This window comes from Leptomonas pyrrhocoris, assembly GCF_001293395.1.
Source record: "Leptomonas pyrrhocoris isolate H10 chromosome Unknown, whole genome shotgun sequence".
NCBI classification, from domain to species: domain Eukaryota; phylum Euglenozoa; class Kinetoplastea; order Trypanosomatida; family Trypanosomatidae; genus Leptomonas; species Leptomonas pyrrhocoris.
In genome coordinates this window covers 440,799-458,563 of record NW_015438364.1, presented here as the reverse complement: position 1 = coordinate 458,563, position 17,765 = coordinate 440,799, and the positions used below count along the sequence as shown (strand labels likewise).

At 59.5% G+C, this 17,765-nt stretch overlaps 5 protein-coding genes across 8 annotated transcripts; all 5 read right to left on the bottom strand.

The window, feature by feature from the left end:
• Nucleotides 1-58: 58 nt before the first annotated feature.
• ABB37_04702 (hypothetical protein) lies at nucleotides 59-1,368 on the bottom strand (the record flags this gene model as incomplete). Of its 2 annotated transcripts, none has more annotated exons than XM_015802477.1 (1): nucleotides 59-1,368. In XM_015802477.1, the coding sequence occupies exon 1, from the start codon at nucleotides 1,079-1,081 to the stop codon at nucleotides 59-61; it is 1,023 nt and encodes a 340-aa protein (XP_015658921.1). In that variant the 5' UTR covers nucleotides 1,082-1,368. The 2 variants fall into 2 exon arrangements, with proteins under 2 accessions (XP_015658921.1, XP_015658922.1); XM_015802478.1 differs by having other exon boundaries at nucleotides 59-1,139.
• Nucleotides 1,369-1,713: 345 nt separating this feature from the next.
• Nucleotides 1,714-3,363, bottom strand: ABB37_04701 (hypothetical protein; the record flags this gene model as incomplete). The annotated part of the gene is made up of 1 exon (XM_015802476.1): nucleotides 1,714-3,363. The coding sequence occupies exon 1, from the start codon at nucleotides 3,274-3,276 to the stop codon at nucleotides 1,714-1,716; it is 1,563 nt and encodes a 520-aa protein (XP_015658920.1). The 5' UTR covers nucleotides 3,277-3,363.
• A 753-nt stretch (nucleotides 3,364-4,116) lies between these two features.
• ABB37_04700 (hypothetical protein) lies at nucleotides 4,117-5,832 on the bottom strand (the record flags this gene model as incomplete). The annotated part of the gene is made up of 1 exon (XM_015802475.1): nucleotides 4,117-5,832. One exon carries the CDS (start codon nucleotides 5,830-5,832, stop codon nucleotides 4,117-4,119), a length of 1,716 nt encoding a protein of 571 aa, XP_015658919.1.
• A 671-nt stretch (nucleotides 5,833-6,503) lies between these two features.
• ABB37_04699 (hypothetical protein) lies at nucleotides 6,504-14,919 on the bottom strand (the record flags this gene model as incomplete). Its single annotated transcript, XM_015802474.1, has 1 exon — nucleotides 6,504-14,919. The coding sequence occupies exon 1, from the start codon at nucleotides 13,902-13,904 to the stop codon at nucleotides 6,504-6,506; it is 7,401 nt and encodes a 2,466-aa protein (XP_015658918.1). The 5' UTR covers nucleotides 13,905-14,919.
• A 932-nt stretch (nucleotides 14,920-15,851) lies between these two features.
• On the bottom strand, nucleotides 15,852-17,090 carry ABB37_04698 (hypothetical protein; the record flags this gene model as incomplete). Of its 3 annotated transcripts, none has more annotated exons than XM_015802471.1 (1): nucleotides 15,852-17,090. In XM_015802471.1, the coding sequence occupies exon 1, from the start codon at nucleotides 16,878-16,880 to the stop codon at nucleotides 15,852-15,854; it is 1,029 nt and encodes a 342-aa protein (XP_015658915.1). In that variant the 5' UTR covers nucleotides 16,881-17,090. The 3 variants fall into 3 exon arrangements, with proteins under 3 accessions (XP_015658915.1, XP_015658916.1, XP_015658917.1); XM_015802472.1 differs by having other exon boundaries at nucleotides 15,852-16,992; XM_015802473.1 differs by having other exon boundaries at nucleotides 15,852-16,977.
• Between the last annotated feature and the right edge of the window lie 675 nt (nucleotides 17,091-17,765).

Below are 17,765 nucleotides of genomic sequence, written 5' to 3'. Positions count from 1 at the left end.
TTGCAATCCTACGCTTTCCCGCCTGCGGCTGCACAACACTATTAGCAGTCTGATGTTCTCATGCACTCTTCTCGGGAAGCGGAAGCTCCAACCAGTGCGACTCAAACTTCGCCAGCGACGACGCCGCGGTCACCACTTTGGCCAACTGCATCGTCTCGTCCGGCTCTCCGAGCGCCACAAACTTCTGCACCCACGTCAACCCCGCCGCCTCCGTCTGCGGGGCCACTTCCACACGATAGCCGCGCTGCAGCATCGCACGCATCACCCCGCGGTTCTGATACCGATGAAAAGCCTCCAAGACGCCAGGTAAGATCGGATTGCGGCGGCGCAGCACGTCGAGGTGCTCGCTGCTCGAGCATCGCAGCTCCGCCAGAGCTCCCGCAAAGAGCGTCGGCGGCGGCGGAAGAAGCATCGCGGCGCCGTTGTCATCGCTGCTGTTGGTGTGAGCACCGTGCGACAGGTGTGGCAGCTGTATTGGATAGCCCTCTGCGTTCACTACAACGTGTACTGCAGCAGCATCCGCGGCGACAGTGGAGGCCACCGTGTACACTCCCCGCTCCGCCGGGAAGGTCAGGAACTGCCGTATTGTATCCTTCCACTCCTCTGCTGTCGTGCCCTTCGCACCGGTGTAGAGGAGCTGCTGAAGGGAGGAGCAGGCGGGTAGATGGGCTGAGGCAAAGGACAAGACCGGCATCTGCCGACGGTAAAGTGCGTACGTCACCGCGCCGTCCGCCGCGGTCTTGTCGGTAATCAAGAGCTCCGCCGCGTTCATAAAGAGAACTGTATTATTCACATCGCGTGTGTGCACGTCCGCCTCCTCGGCCTGCCACAGACGGATGAGACCGATTGTAGTTGCCGTGCGCGAAGGTGTGCAGGCGTCGTCTTGGTTCTGTGTGGCCACACCCGCAGCTGACAAGGGTGGCGCTGCCAGGATGTCCTTTGATGTGACAACAACGCACTGGGGGGCGAGACGAGCGGCGCAGTCGGTGATGGCGGGCAGGAATTCCGCCTCGCGGGCGAGATCGACGTACACGGTGACACGCTCCAAGCGCGTGGCGCCTGTGAGGACCTCCGCCGCCATCACGCAAGAGATCGTGAATCGCAAAAACAAAAGGTTCGATGAATGGAAGCAGTGCGCTACGCACCTCGCAAAAGCAAGACAGAAGAGAAAGCAATCGTAGAATATGTGAGAGCAACGGATCGTCAACGCAGTTTGGGTGTGTGTTCTATGTACGACGAGCTCGTCAGCCACGTTAGTGCAGACTGCAACGGTTGCGGGAGGAGGGCAGACGGAGCTTGCAATGAAAGGGCGCGTTCTCGCGCACGAGTCTAAAGTGATGAGATGAGCTCTCTTCTGCCGGGATAGCTGTCGGATTTGCGGAGACAGAAAAAGAAAAGAAAAGAAAGCGAAAATGAGCAACGAACCACAAAAACAAAACAGCTGACGCGAAGAGGTGATCACGCACCGCGTGCGCAACGGAGTTCGTTGCGTAAGACCGCTGCCCAGGTGACATTGCAAGTCCCGTATGCATCAGCTCCACAGGCGGCATTTCTTCTGCTTCCCCCCCCCCCCACAAGCGCTACCACTACGCAACGGAATGTGGGTCGATCCTTTACAGTCAAATAACAGCAGGAAGTGCGCTTTGCTGTTGTCGTTGGTGGTCTTTTTTTGTTTGTACTGTACAAGAATGCATGCAGACCAAAGGAGAAAACTCATAGAGAGACATCAGCGGCGGCCTTTAGCAGGTACTCCTGCTCCGTCGCACACTTCGCGATGAAATCCTGCCAATCCGCGTACGCACTCGCAGCCCCGCTCAGTGCCATACGCAGCACCACCCCCTGGAGCACCACAACGACGTACACGTTCGTCACAACTTGAACCCACGCCGGAAGCAGTCGCAGCACGAAGCCGATCGAGGCGGGCAGCAATTGGTGGCCGGATGCCGCTTTCGGGCTGGACAGAGACCATAGAGTAATGTAAAGAATCTGCCCAAGACTCCACAAGAGATCCACCGCAACAATCAAGCAGAGCACGAGGCGAAGTTTGAGAAAGGACATGGGCCATGACCGGTGCTGCACGCATTCGATAAAAGCATAGCGCAGCCCAGCCAATCGGCTCTGGCGAAATTGGCTCGCTGCCACCAGCTCCTGAGAGTCGGGTGCGTCTCGAGCCTCGCGTTGATCTTCTTCTTGCGCGTTTGTTGCCTCGCCTACGCCAAAGACGATCGCTTCCGCCCCCGCACCCCAACCTTCACCGATGTAGATCCACAGCAGAACAAACGTGCAGCAGGAACCGGGAAGGGCCACACTCCACGTCCACGACACAAAAAAAGCCAGGCGCGAGTCGAGCCACAGGAGCAGACGTGCATACCACCGGCGCCCGTCCATCACGTAACACCCAAATGGAGTGTAGGGAAGACGGGCGAGGTGGAAAACAAATGGCAACGATGTCCCAGCCTGCACATCTTCTTCGTTTGTCTTGCGACGGTGTTCCATGTAGCGGCACCACGTTGCGTACATCGCTGCCTCGTCTTCGGTCATCTTCCACGCGGCGGATGTGGCCGACTGACCTCTATGCAAAGACGCGCACGCCAGCGATAACTGCGCGGTCACCTCGCCATTAAAGTCGTCCTGAAAAGTCAGATCTTCGCCGCGAGGAACACAGTGCTTCCGCTGCAGCTCGCGTGAGGCGATGCCGTGCCTGTCCAGCTGCGTCTCGGCTACCTTAATGCGAACCAAAATGCTCTCCAGACGCTTGAACTCCGCGTAGGACCAGGAGGTCTGCACAGGGAGAGACAAGCGAGACGGTGACGTGGAAGGCGGGGCAGCGGATTCCCTCGAAGAACTGGCAGAGGAAGCCTCGGCCTCATTCTCCGTTTCCTTCACCTGCTCCGCGGTGCTTCCTGTTGAACCAGACGACGCATTGTGCTCTTCCGTGTCCAAAACAGGCCGCAGAGACGCCACCACATCTTCTAAAAATGCGACGTACGCATCGGGGCAGCCGCGGCCAAACTTTTTGCAGGCGGTGTGAATCCCCAGCTCCGGGGGAGGGTCCGGTATCGTTTCCACTCGGTGTTCGGCACGCAGCGCATCCCGCAGCGCTGCGACGCGGCTGTCGCGTGCCGCAGAAGTTGGAGAAGCAGGAGTGAGGCGCGCCTGACCCAGCTTCGTTGGCGCAACGATGAGGCAAAGCGTAGCGAGCAAAACAATCGGCACCGCACCGAAGAGCGCACGCCGACTTGGCGCAGGTGAACTCGGCAGTTTCACCTCCCGCATTGCGATACGAAATCTAAAACTTCTAACCTTACTTCATTAATTGTCAGAGGTGCGGCTGAAATGAAGTCGCTGCCCATCACCCCCTCTTTTGAGAAGTAATGTAGTGGTTGACACGAAAATGCAAAAAAAAAAGCAAGGAAAGAAAAGCGGCGATGCGTAGCAGGGAGAACGCGACATCGCAGCTGACTTTGCGGATTGGGAGACAAAGAAAAACGAGAAGTTTCACTCCGACTCGTGTCTGAAAGAAAAAAAAGACATCCGATACATTCCCCTCTCCTCCCCTCCCCTCTCCCTTCAAGGAGACACGCACAGATGCTCAGTTGCAGGTCAATAAGCTCTTGGGTTTCTTTCCTTCCTTTCACGCCTTGGTCGAAACGCGGCAGCGCCTACTTTTTTTAAGGAGTACGTCGACTCTTCAGCTATCAGTGTGCAGATAAACCGTGCGTGAAGCGTCCGGTTGGAAGGAAACGAAAGCATAACACACGCCTGGAGCACAACGATAATGACAGCAAACAAAGCTTGTAATCAGCAGCATAGCAAAAAAAAAGGGGAGGAAAAAAGCAGCAATTAATACAGAGAGAAAGAGAGGATACATCTCACTTCACACAAATAGCAATAGTAGAACGCAAAGACAAAAAGCGCTGAGATGGAATGGTCAGCGTAGCAGAGTAGAACGCGAGCAACGCAGGAGGGAAAGATCACAAGACCAGCGTCTTGCTTCCAAAGGTGAAGATAAAAAAAAAAAAGAAGGACGAGGCATATAAGCCTACAAAACTTCGAATGCGTTACAATACAGAAATTGAAGGGAAACGACAATAAATAAAAGACCACAGAAGACCGTTAAATGTAGCAGAAACACTGGTAAGGGATGTAAAGCAAGGCAACAATGACGACGGAGCGCCACAGCACCGCGTACTGCTTCTGGGTCATGTCCACCGCACAAAACCAGAGAGAGAACAACGGCAGCGGCCGCGACGAGGGCAGCGGGACCGCAAAGCCGCTCCACACCACCTGCCACGAGTACAACACAGACATGGTGCACACCGACACAATGACACCCGCACGATGGGTCAGCCACAGCGACAGGATAGCAGACCCAATGCCGTAGCCCGCGTAGTACACCCAACACTGCTCAAAGTGGCGCAGCTGGTAGGCCAGCGCAGAGCCACGGTGGTGGGCACTGCCCGGCTGCTGCTGCATGGCGTAGCGGTAATCGAAGACGTAAAAGGCATACAGCTGGGCGTTGAGGAGCAGGCACAGCGGCGTGCCAAGGAAGGGAACCCCTTCCACACAGGAGGCAAAAAGGGCAAAGGACATGGTGGCCAACGCCTTGAAGATGATCTCGCTGGTGGACTCGAGGAGGTGGGTGACCGCTTCGAAGATGTCCGGGTTTGTCCGTTGGGACGGCGGAGACGACGACGACGACGACGAAGCGCCGGCGACTGCCTGGCAGGCTGCGGCGTCGCCCAACACCCACTCCTGCAGAGGGGCAGTGGGGCCTTTGTGACGCAGCATGCGCCACAAGAGATGCGCGACGTGCTTGCCGTAGGCAATGGAAGCGTGAAGGACCAGTGACGACTGCTGCCGCATCAGGTGGCATACCTCTGTAGTAGTGGTGGTGGTGGTTGACGCAGGCGCCCCTCCTCGGTCCTGAAGGACGGCGACGTTCAGCGAAATGGGTGCCAGCCACGGCCGCGTCACGCCTTCCACCAGCGGTGAAAGAAAGGCCGTCGTCGTCGTCGTGGTCGCCGCGGTGGGGCTCTTCTTTGTTGTTGTTGTCAGCGGCGACGCCTCCCGCAGCCGTGTGCCGCGCAGCACCCACCCCTTCCGCACCAGCCACGTCTCACGGTAGAGTTGGTTGTACCACACCAATCCGATAATCTGCAGAACGGTGTAGAAGGGCCACTGACCCATGTACTTAAGCATCCAGAGAAAGAGGCGCAACCAGCAGAACGCGATCCAGCCTGTAAGAGAGCGTGATGGCGAGGTGTCTCCGGTGCTGTGCACATGCGGAGAGAGCGCCGAGGAGGCATCACTTTGGACAGTAGAAGAGAATCTCGACGTCGCGGCAAGGCTGTGGGAAAGTGCCATGTACGTCACCGTGAGCGCCATGAGCGCCAGGTTCGCCACGAGGTTCTTGCGCAGCAGCATCCACATCTTCGGGTCATACTCCACCAAGCTCCACGGCGGCATCAACGCGAAGCGCACAGGCGAGGGGGGAAGCGAAACGGTGCGATGGACCCCCACCTCGCCGAGAGCAGACGCGCCGGGTGAGACAACAGGGGAAGGGCGCGCCGTGGTGTCGGCAAGCGGAGGACTGCGAACGCGTTCGTTGTCCGTGTCCGGGAAGGAGGGTGCGACGAGGGGAGGTGACGGCAGCACAGATGCCGCAGAAGCCGCCTCATCTTTCGTGGAGTCTTGCACAGCAGATGCGTTGGGGCCTCCGCCACCTTCCTTTGTCATTTTCCACTCTACACCGAAGCTTTCCACGACGCCGTGCCAAAAGAGCCGGCACTCGTCTTGCACCCGCACCTGACATGCTGTCTTTGCGCGCATTGCGTGTCGAGGTGCGTTTGCGTGAATAGGAGGGAAAGATTGTTTTTATACGGGGTGCGCACTTGTAAATACAAAGAAGCACAGAATCATTCAAAAAGATGCAGCAGCTTTCCGTGAAAGGAGCCCAACAGCACAAGCGAGAACGAAGAAGAAAACAAAAAAAAGAGAAGACAAGGATAAAACAGTTCGGGTAGTGACGTTGCAAGCAGCAGAGGCCGCAGTGGGAAGACGAAATGTGGCATGAGACGTTTGTATTCGCCAGTTCCAGGCGCTGTGCTTCAGATGCAGTACGCCGTCTCAAACAGAAGGCACTGCGTTGACATCTCCAAAGAAGGCGCCCACACGTGACGTCTTTTTGATAGATAGGTCGCGGTTTGAGTAAACAACGAAATCAGCATAAGCAAACAATCGAAAAAGGATGCTTGCAGAGCCACTCCTCCAGGATAAACAGGACTTCTCGACTTCCGCGCACACACCATGACCGGCCACAAACAAAAAAAAAACGCACCTTACTACTGCACAGCAGTAACCAAATACAACTTCAAAGGGAAAATATCAAACTACTCTACGCGACAGCTTTCTCAGCCGCATGCACCTTTCTTTTCCTAGATCCACTGAATCCGCCGCACATGTAACACACACACACACACACACACACATCGCAGCGCGACCTACGCCGTCATCGGCCGCAAAACATGCTCGTAGAGGAAGAGCTTAATGGACTCCGCGGAGGTCAGCGGTGTTACATCAGGGTCCGGCGAGCCCTCCTTCCCCGACCCCTCCGTGCGCACCGTGGCGTTCAGCGACGTAGCGGCGGACGTGTAATTGTTGACTGCCGCCAAGGACGTCGAGTTGCTCTCCGCTGCTGTGGCGCTCATCGAGGAGACGGCGGCGGCTCCCGGTGAAGCAGAGGCGGCAGAGAGCGCCGGCGTCCCTGGGTGGCTCAACGTCGCTCCCGCCCCTGCCCCCGTTGTGATGTTGATAGTGGGGGATAGAGGAGAGGGCGACCCGGGCTGACGACGCAGCGACGCCTCGGGCAGCAGCAGCGTCTGCCCCGGAGAAGGCGGCCCACTGACACCGCGCGCGTTCGCAGGGCTGCTGCTGCTGCTGTTGCTGCTCACCGTAAGGGAGGGCGATGTCGACGCACCGCCGCCCGTGGAGGCTGCGTTGCTCAGCGCTGCTCCGCCGCCGGCTGCGGTCGACGTCGCCGCTACTGACGCAGACACGCTCCCCCCTCCTGATGTTGCTGCTGTGGTGGTGGTGGTGGGCGCCTTGACTTCAGAAGCGAGACGACGCCGCAACACCGCTGCCGTCCGCTGGGGCCACCGCACCAACGCCAAATACACCTCCCCCTCCCGTACCGGTAGCATCTTCTCGTTGTTTTCAAATATGGGGGCGATGACGTACTCCTGCAGCACCGCCAGATCCTTTGCGTGGTGCCGCCGGAGAGAGGCGGTGTTGTCCATGACGTGCGGAACGGGCACGGGAGATGGGGAGGCGGCACGCGCTGACGTCGGCGAGGCGTTGACCCACGGCGCGGCCGCCACCTGCGTCAGGCCCTCGCTGCTGCCCACACCTGTCACGGGTGCGGCGGCCGCGGGCGAGGCGGCCGTTATGTTGACGCTCTGCCGGTGTGGGTGGTGCGGGTTCGTCAGGATGGAGTCGTAGAAGAAGACGGACGGCAACGGACGCACTGCGGGGGCCTTGTTTGAACCGCCAACCCCGGGTCCGCCAATGGACCCGTACGAGAGTTGCTGGTTGTGAAGGCTCGTGCTTCCGTCAAGCGGAATAGCGCCGGGCCCACCGCTCATGGGCGGGGTCATCGATGAGAAGTTGGGCGAGGAGTTGAGGAAGGTGCGGCCCTCCGGCCAGCCCTCGTCCAGCAGGAAGGGCGTCCCAACACGCGCCGTGCCGCCGCCGTGCGACAGGCTAGATGCAACGGCGGTACCCGCGACCCCACCGCCGCCCTGCTCCGGCAACAGCGCTGCGGCGGGAATGCCTGGCGAGTACCGGGTCGGGGTGCCGTACTCCTCACTGGAGTTGACGTGCACCGCGGGCGGCAGCACGACGCGATCACCGCCGACGGTGAAGGAGGTGGAGTAGGTACCGTGCGGCGCCATCACCTGCAGTCGCGTCGGCTCACGCCACGCCTGCTCCTTGCGCTCCTCGACCTCGGCGTAGAACCACGTCCGGACCTCCTCCAACGCACTGACGCACTGCTGATGCAGCTGCGCGTCGATAGAGCCAAAGGCGCCGAGCACCACGAAATAACCACCCCGCTCTAACAGCGTGAGCAGCTCACCGTCACCGACCGCAAACGGCTTCAGGGGAGGGAAGAGACGGGCGAGCGACACGGGGGGCGGAGACGGCGCACGCGTGATGGAGGCGGCGTCGCGGGGAGCAGCCGTGTCGTCCTCCTGGTCTACCGTCACCAGCCGCGTGGGGGCCGTGCGAAGGCGCGACAGCGCGACGTCGACGTCGTCCGGGTTGCTGCAGCCCAGCACAGGGGATTGATGCAACGAGGTGGTAGAGGGCGTGTCGCCCTGTTGCCGCTGCTGCTGCTGCTGGAAGCTGCTGAGCAGGCACGTCCACGCCCGCTGCTCCTCGCGCGGCAAGGCGGACATCGCATCACGGGAGATGCGCAACACGTCACTGCTGCTGTTCGACCACGGGAACTTCTTGCCCTCCGGATCGGCGTTGAGCTGCGTCTCGCCGTGCAGCTGCACCACCGTCCACAGGTCTTCAAACAGCTCCTCCGTTTGCTGGCGCTGAAGCGCCGCGGCCGCCGTCGTGGTGGTGGGGTTAGTACCACCGAAGGCTTCCCCGTCGTCTGTCGCCTCCTCACCTCCGCCTGGCGTGCCGGCATCCCCACGCTCCCCAGCACCGGCGGCCGGCACCTGCGACGTAGTGTCCTGAGTGTGCTTGCCCGGCGCCTGCTGCGCCGCTGGCAACTCCACCACCACCACTCGAGGAAACGAGGTGACTCGGAAGATTTTGCGCGCGCCGTCGCAGGCGAGCTGCTGCAGCTGCCGCTCCGCCGTACTCTGCGCCACGTACGGGGAGAGGCAGAGCCACTGCGGCGGCATCGCGCTCACGGCGTGGCGCACCTCCTCTGACGATTCATCGGCACTAATGTAGATCACCTGCATGCGATAGCGAGGGACGTTTACGCCGTCGGCGGGTGGCGGCGGTGGCGGCTCCACGGCCAGCACGCCAGAGGGAGAGGTGCTCTGAATGCGGCCGCGCTGGTAGGACGTCCGGCCGCGCAACGGGGACTGACCCTCGTCCTCCGTCGGCTCTCCATCGCTCATGTTGAAATTGCTGAAGCCGCGCATATCGAGCCGTCCGCCGCCGCCATCGAGACCGCCAAAACCCCCGGCGGGCCACTCGACCGAGTTGTTGTTAAACCCGTTCAACGCAGGGAAGAGTCCATCATCGACATCTGCGTTCTCATCGCGACCGCCGTCGAAGCCCTGTCTGTCAGCCACCCCACGCCCTCCGCTGCTCATCGCGGTGTCACCATCTGCACGTTTTGCGTCGTTGGGGGAGCGGCCGTTAATAGAGTCCTGCAGGCGACGCAGTGCCCGCACGCACTTCGACATCCCCGGATGCCACCCAGCTCCAAACAACAACAGGACATTGGTGGAGGCGTCGAACTTGGTAGGGGTGTCTTGCAGCCAATCTTCCAACATCGTCAACGACGCTCTTTGCTGCTGCTGTTGCTGCTGCGGGCGGTCGAGTGACGGAGGTGGCTGTGACACGTCGGGACGCACGCTATGCGACAGGGGAGAGGAGCTGCGCGAAGGGTGGGTACCGTCGTCGGTGCTGTCACCAATCGACAGCGGCAGCATCACAAGACTGCTCGGTGTGGTGTTGAGGGCAGCGGTGGTGTTGACCGCCACTGCAGAAGGCGGGCTGCCGCTCGGTATCGTCCGCGTCTCCTCACCAGCGAAGAGAAAATTATTATTATTATCAGTATTGCCGTTGTTCGCTGCGTTGCGTGCGCGCTCCGCCACCTCCGCGACGGGGATGGAGCAGAGCACAATACGGCGCAGAGGATGAACCGGCCAGTTACGCTCCGACACGACCAGCGGAGACGTCTCCGCAAACGTCGTCAACTCCAGCTGAGCCGTCGGCACCCGCACCAGCAGCTGCGGCGTCGCAGCGCCGTTGCCGGCCTCCACCACCAGCGGCAACCCACCGCCGTCCGGCGTAGAGGCGCCGGTGCTCCCGGCTGCGATGCGGCCCAATCCGCTTGGGATGCTCTGACGGAGCACCATCGCCGCTGGCATCACCACCGCCGCCGAACGTGTGCTCGCGGTGGCGCTGAGGGTGCCGCTCGACCCATCAATGCCGTGATCTGCTGCATTTACAGTTGTCGCTGCTGTTCCTGCTGCTGTTTCTGGTTCGTCCTTGCTCGCCATGGCAGGCGGACGTGGCTTATGGCTGGCTGCACGCGCCGCCGGGGACTCATTCCGCTTGCGCTCCTCCACTCTCTCCTGCACGTGCCGCTGAAACGCCTTCTGCGCGCTCTCCGCCTTTCCTCCCTCCTCGCTGCCCTTTCCCTTGACATGCTTTACGTTCGAGGGCGTCGTGTACACCATAATCGGCTCCGGCATCATCAAGTTCCACGGAAAGTGCGACGTGAAGAGGGGTAGCTGCACCAGCGATGCCGGCAGTCGTGGAATCGCCGACACACCAGAGGCGGCTGCCATGAGATCGCGCGGGACCTTCGAGGAGGACGTGTTCAGGGCAACCTTCTGACTGCCCTCACTCAACGCAGCGTGTGGCGCCGAGGAACTGGGTTGCTCCGGCGAGGTGACCGCAGCTTCCTTGCCGCCGCCACCACCACCAGCGACGACAACGGCATCGTGCGAGGAGAGGTCTTGGCCAGCCGGATGCTGTTGCTGCTGCTGTGATTTTGACGGCGGCATCGGCGGCAGCGGCTTTTGTCCGCCCGGTACAAACAGCGATTTAGAGCCTGTGTGGATCGGTGTGTTGGACTCTGACTCCATCCCGTGCACGGCGATCACGCCCGCCACGTCCCCGCCGTACGCCTTTGGATTCCAGCTCGGCAACGAGACGTAGCCTTCTGTGAAGGAGGAGTTGTTGAGGGAGTAGTTGCTGGCCGAGACGTTGTTCGCGGCGCGGCTTTCCAGCATATGCAGCATCGGCGGCTGCGCTGGGGGTAGCAGGGCGAGGCTCGTTGACTTCTCGTGAGTGTCCTCGCCCTCCTTCTCGCCGGTCCAGCTGCCGCTCTGCTTCTTGATGTCGTGGAAGGCCTCCGTGCTGCCCGACTTCACCTCCGTCAGCCTCTGCTCGTCGCTCGTCGACGTCCCTTTGACGGTGCTCGTGATAGAGGTAAGCTGGGGAATGGAGCTGGGAAGCGAGAAGCCCTGCGTCGCGCTGGATCCGCGCTCGTCGCCTCCGCCGTCGTGGCGCACGGGCGTCATCTCCTCTGCGAGCGGAATGGCGCGAATGGCGCCGTCGTCGCGGTAGCGGGCCGTCGTCGGCATCTGCCGTATCGGCGTCGGATCCGCCGTCGGGATTTGCGGGTCGTCGCACGGAATAGACGGCTCGCGCAGATGCGCCGACGTGGTGGTGGTCGACTTGGAGTCGTCGAGGCGGCTTGGCGAGTAGACCATCGTTCTCTCCGCCTTCATGTTCATCGCCGCTCCTTCGGCGGTCCTGGCGAGGGGGCTGGTGCTGGAGCGGCAGAACATGAACTCGACTCTGCCGCCGTCGGCCGCGCCGGGCGCGACGGGGCTGGACGACGCTGTGAGGGGTGAAGTGTTGGTATCTGCTTTGCCCTCGGAGGCGGCCGCACCGGGGCCGAGCGTGGCGGCGTCGAGTGGGTGCGACGGAAGGGGAGAGGGGACGGCTTCGCTGCCGTCGTCGGCGGCGCTGATTGCCTGGGATGGCTGACGCTTCGCACCGTCGCTGGCCACTCGCTCCTCCGCTGTTGAATTCAGCACGAGCGGCCCTGTGACAGTGGTGCTGGGAGGAAGCGACGAAGGGGAGTCGGCGGGTGTGGGACGCTCCGCCGCAGCAGCAGCAGCAGCAGCGGCAACAGCGGCGGCCGATTTCGCAAGATTCGCCTCGACCTCCGCGGTGAACTGGGCAAGTTCCTCCTCGACGTGCTGCAAGGCGGAGACCGTGACGATGTTGCCTGCGGGGTCCACCAATATGACCGCTGGCCACGACTGCACCCCGCTCAGCTGCATGACCCGCCGGTAGCCGTCGTTGCTCTTCACTGCGTACCAGCCGCCGTAGTACGGGTTCTGTGTGATGTCGCTGTCGAAGACAACCTTGTCCGGCGAAAGCCACGCGTCCGGCTTCCCCTCCTGTAAGTGGCGGAGGATTGAGCTGAGGAGGCGGCTTGCAGTCGGCTCTGCGGCCGCGTCATCCACGGCGCTGAAGGAGCCGAGACCTGGTGACATCAGATGCGGCGAGACCATCGCCGACGCCATGGTGGAAGAGAAGCCGCCCACGTTGGCATTGCCGCCACTGTTCGTGGATGACGACGACACCGGGTGCACGGAGATGCTGCGGCCACCACTGGCACCACTGGCACCGCTGCTGAACTGCGTGGGGTGGCTCGGCGCCGTCAGGGGCGACCCAGGCGGAAGACTGTAGCTGTGCTGCCCAGACCCGCTGGGGCCCGCCAACCCACTACCACCACCGCCGCCGACACCACCAGCGCTGACACCTGCCAGCGAGCCGGAGGGCGTCGCCCCGCCGTGTGCATCAGAGGCGCCTTGATTTCCGCCGCTTGCTGTGGTGGGCCCGACGCTGTTGTTGCGCAGTGGACCCTCGGTGGTGTAGTGCAACTCTAACACCGCCACCGGCACCTGCGTCGTCGCCACCGTCACGCCCTCCTCATCATCGATCAGCTTTGACGGCGGTGCCTTCTCACTGACTGGGCGACTCGCGAGCCGGCGGAGGAGGAGGCAGTAAAAAAGAAGGAGCTTCTGATGCGTGGTCACCGCCGCTGCCGTCGCGCGCACCGCCGACAGTGGAAGCGGCTGGCCGTTGCTGGGCTGCACCGCAGCGGCGGTGGCACTCAGACCGTGTGGGTGACCGCTGGCGGGGTTACCGCCGGAGCTGAAGGGGTCTGAGGACTTGGCCAGCGCGGCGGTGAAGCTCGGTCGAGCAGCGCTGGCTTGCGGCGACACGTGTGGACTGAAGCCGGGCAGCAGCGAGGAGGCGGAGGCGGCGCCACCAAAGCGCCCCTTCAGCGGCTCCATCTGCGGGCTGTTCAACAGCGTCGGTCCCGACGGCGGCCCTACACTGCGATTGCCGCCACCACCACCACCACCAACGCCACTGGGCTGGTTTGCACCCGCCACCGCGCCACCAGGGGAGCCGCCCCAGAGCTGTGCAATATGCCCTACCGTGATAGGCCGGTGGGGGGAAACTAAGTAGACCAGCACATACTTGCCGGCAAGGACTCTGGTCGGCACGTTGTACTCGAGGCGTTGCGGGCAAGGGATCGCCGCAGCGATGTTGGCAGCACCGTCCGCGGCGGCAGCGGCGATGGCGGCGGCCGGCACCGACAGACCAGGGAGGAGGGGACTGAGCGCCCCGCTCTCACGCGGCTGCGAAAAGAGAGAAAAGGAGGCAACCGCACCGCCGTCCTTCAGCGAGGACGACAGCAGACGTGCGCTCTGCACGTTGGCCGACATCGCGGGCGAACGCCACGCTGTGCCGGCGGCTTCGTCGCCTTCGCCATGAAAGGAAGTCTCTGCACCCGCTGGCGCTGCTGCTGCAGTCTCCGCTGAATTTGTTGCACCAGCGGCAGCGGCAACGTCCGCGTCAGCACCGTTCCTGTGGAGTCCGTCTGCGATGTTCACGAGGATCGTGGCAGGCGAGGGAGCCGGTCGCGCCGTGGAGCGACGGGCTCGCTTGGCAGCCAAGACGGTGTCGCCGTCGTCTCCCGCGCTTGTTGCCGTCGGGTTAACGTTGATGTTGTCCGCTAATCTGCAGTGCACATCCGCGCCTTGCTGCAGCCTCGAGGTATCGAGGAACTCGTACTTTTTGGTGGCGTACAAGACGCCGAGTAGATAGTCCATTACGCCCGTCGTGGCAGCACGCCGCTGCCTGTTCGATCGATTTGTGCCGTGGTGGCGTTTCCTCTCTTTCGATATATACTTTTTCTTTTTCTTTCAGGGGGAGCGTGGTATGAGAGAGAGTGAGAGAGAGCTTTGAAAAAGAAGAAGGCGTACGTGCGACACTGCGCAGTAGCCAGCACAAGAAGGGAGATTGAAACCCCCAAAGCACGTCTATGAAAAAAAGAGATGTATATGTAAAAGAGGAACACTTGCAGGCAGAAGAAAAAAAACACAAGCAGGAGACAAGCGCGACCACGCCTGAAAGGAAGTGGAAAATGACTTGTTTTCCTGGACTCCCAAATTCAAAAGAAAGAGTTAATAATAAAGAAACGATTCACTAAGTACGAGGAATGCGGAACGAAGCGGTAGCACAAACGATTGCCGTACACAACAACAACCCCGAGAAAGGGCGATGCAACTGTCAACAGAACGCCAACGCGTCTCAGCCATACACACACGCACGCACACACACACACCTCGTTTGCTGACCTGTAGAGCTGATCGTCAGATAGCAAAAAAAAAAGAAGAAGACAACGCAGCTGATTCTATGTAGTAGTGTGCGGTACGACAAAGAAGGAGAAAGGAAAAGCGCTTCTAACAACGTATGTTGCGCGCTCCTTTTCTTTTCCTGTTTGACTTGCTTTGCTTTCCGCTGTCAACTAGTACTATCTCGTGCCTCTGTGTCGCATAACACGCTGCCGAAGAGAGCGAGGAGTACAAAAGAAACAACGATAGATAAAGTTACGCAAAAAGAGGGAAAAAATAGTAACTGTAGTGTTCCGAGCTCAGCGTCGCATGTTAAAAGGCTTCTCCTTTCTTTTTTTCTCTAAGGATTGGATAGGCTGCGCTGGACAAACAGGGAGAAGAGCTGCCGCTGATTTGTTGGGTAGCCAAGCTAAACAAACAGCAGCAACACAGAAAGAAAGAAGAGGTGAGAGGTAACTCTGCAACGACGAGTGGGCAATCCACGTAAGCTAACGTCGCATAGAATGGAGAAGATACAGTTAAGAAAAAGAAACAGCGGTACTCGTGTGTGCAATGTGAAAAGACGGGGGTCGAAAGAAGAAGAGATGAAAGGCGGGAGAGTTCGTTGTACTCCAGCAACTCTTGTCGCAACAACAACAACAACAACCAAACAATAAAGAAAGAATTAGTGTACTTTTCGGCAGTCCCAGTCAGCATTGCACCCGCTGCTCCTGCTGAATTCGTTCCCTCGCCACTACGCGTTGCCCACTTTCGTAGCGCGGCTACCAGAGACATCAGTACACACGGGAAGCCAAGGTCAGCCAAACTGCACTCGTGTTGCCTCAGCGTACAAGTGTTGCCTGTACACGTAGACGTACGTCCTACCAGGTAGCTCCATGACGCTCGAGATCACGCATGGTCATTGTCGACGGCGTTGCCAGTACATCCTCTTCCAAGGCAGGCACCGGTCAAAACAAAGCACCAAATCCCTTTATTTTGGGGGCCGGGAAGGCCTTTGCTCTTCTTGTATCTTTGCCGATACTCTGCGCCGCGTTGCGCTCCTTCGCCGAAACACTTTAGAAGAAAAAATCTGTTCGAGAAAGCTGAATGCGTAAATACGAAAAAAAAAAGAAAGGATAAGAAGTTCCAACGTTGCACACACAGGAGAAAAAGGCAGCCGCACACACACACACGCACACGCACCCACATATACATACACATGCCTGGCACGAACAAAGCTGAAAACACCCGTATGCAGCTGCACTTTACATTATGTACATCAAGAAAGGGAAGAGAAATACAACTTCTGCCTGCACACCGCTTCCTCGAATAGGAGGAGGAGGCGGTAGAAGCTGTCAAGGTGGCCTACCATAAGGTGAGCGATTGCGCCGATGGAACACGTGACTGCGTAGAAGCAACGATAACTGTGAATCTTGCTAGTACTTACACACGAGCAAAGCGCAAGACGAGGTAGGCGAAGGCCTCGAAGCTAAGTCGCCCATCAAAGGCGAGATGCTCGCCCGCACGCCGCAGCGCCGCGTACTCGTCCGTCACGCCGAAATCGCGCTCCAACAACTCCATGCAACGCTGAAACTCGTCCAGGCTCAGCTCACCGCGGCCTTCTTCATCCAGCTCGTCAAACCACTCGCGCAAGTCATCCTCGCTGATGGGCATCCCGGTCGTGTTGAGCACCGACTTCACCCCGTCGTACCCGGTCTGCGTGGTGGCCAGCGATAGCGGCTTCTGTACAGGGATGAAACCTGGCGAACTCATCGCCAGTCGCACCGCTTGATACGCGTTGCTGCGATAGGGGGCGTTGCGCCGCGGAGCAGACGCAGCCGTCTCCGCATCCGACGCAGCAGCAGCACGCCGCAGGTCCATTTCCATTTCCCCGCTCCGGTCGTGCAGCTGCGACTGCGCGGGCGGAGATGCAGCGACGTCGTCGGTAGGGCCCTCCGCCCCTTTCGGCTCCGCCATGTTCTGATGCAACTTTTCGTAGAGAGACATCTTTTCCAGGTGAATGGTCACCTCCGTCTCGCCGAACAGGCCAGGCGTGCGCGCCAACTCCTCCAGAGAGCACGGCAGGGCAGTCCTCGACCCACTGGGTGCATCAGTGCCGTCGGTAATCAACGGCAGTCGTGTGTCGCTGTCCTTACCAGAGCGCAACGCGCGCGGCATGACGTAGCCGCGTTCCCGTGCCTGCACCGCCTCCAGTCTCGGGCCGGTGTACCGCACCAGCTTCCCTCGACTCTTGTTGACAGCGAAGAGTGCGTCCTGTGCACCCTCCTGCTGACGCTGCAGCTCTTGAAGGAAGGCGTCTTGTTCGATGGGGAGGAGGGCTTGCACTTTGCTGAGAAGGAGTGTGACGCGTTCCTTGCTCGTCGCATCGAGGCGGTCGTAGAATCGGGGAGCGGCTGCCGCTGCATCAGCGGCGCGGACGGTGGAAGTGCGAGCCACGCTAGAGGAAGACATTGTTTTGGAGGTGGGAGAGGGAGGAGATTATTATTTTTTTCTTTTGCAGTTGTTGACCTCTGTTGTTGTGTGTTCAATGCCAACGGAGTATAAGCCTTTGTTTTTGTTTTCTTTTTTTTTACGTTTTGGAAAGGGATAGAAGAAGTGGAGCGAGCGCGTTAGATGAGGAAAGGAGGAGGGAGTGAACAGCTCTGCTGCCACCGTCGAACTCCATCGAGAGAGAAGAAAAAGGGAGAGGCCGCTCCGCTCGACGAAGACAGATGTAAAATAGCACCTCAACAACTCTTTTCTCCGGCGCAGTTCAAAGCGGTTCCGAGAGTTAAGGAACGTCATTTTTTTTCATAACAGCCCAGACAGCTATTAGCCAACGTGGTCGACGGCAGAGACGACAAAAACGGCAGCCTTCGATGCTTCGGCCGTTTTCCTTGATCCGCTACAATCGCCCGAAGCGGGCGCCGGAGCTACGGCAAGACACTAAATACCGTTTCGCCCACGCTACAACGGTTGCGTGTAGCACCCTCCGCGGCAGGAGAGCAGTGACGGCCCGCAATCGTGGAGAATTTCTCTCTCGCATCAGCCTTACTTCACTTTCCAGCAAATCATGTTGTGTGTGTGTGTGCGTGTGTTTTCCCAAATTACCTGCGTACATACTCTTAGCTATAACCTTCGCCTTTGCCTATCCGTAAGCAAAAAAGGTCCGTTTTTAAGAGTTGAAATACAAGAGGGAAATAAATAGTAATAATAATATTTGACAACTTTTTTTTTTGAGCATGTATGCCGGGCCGAGGTGATGGTCGCCTGCAGGATTCGCTTTCAAGGGAAAAGACAGAAGAGGTCGCATCAGATATATATATATATATATATATATATATATATATATATATA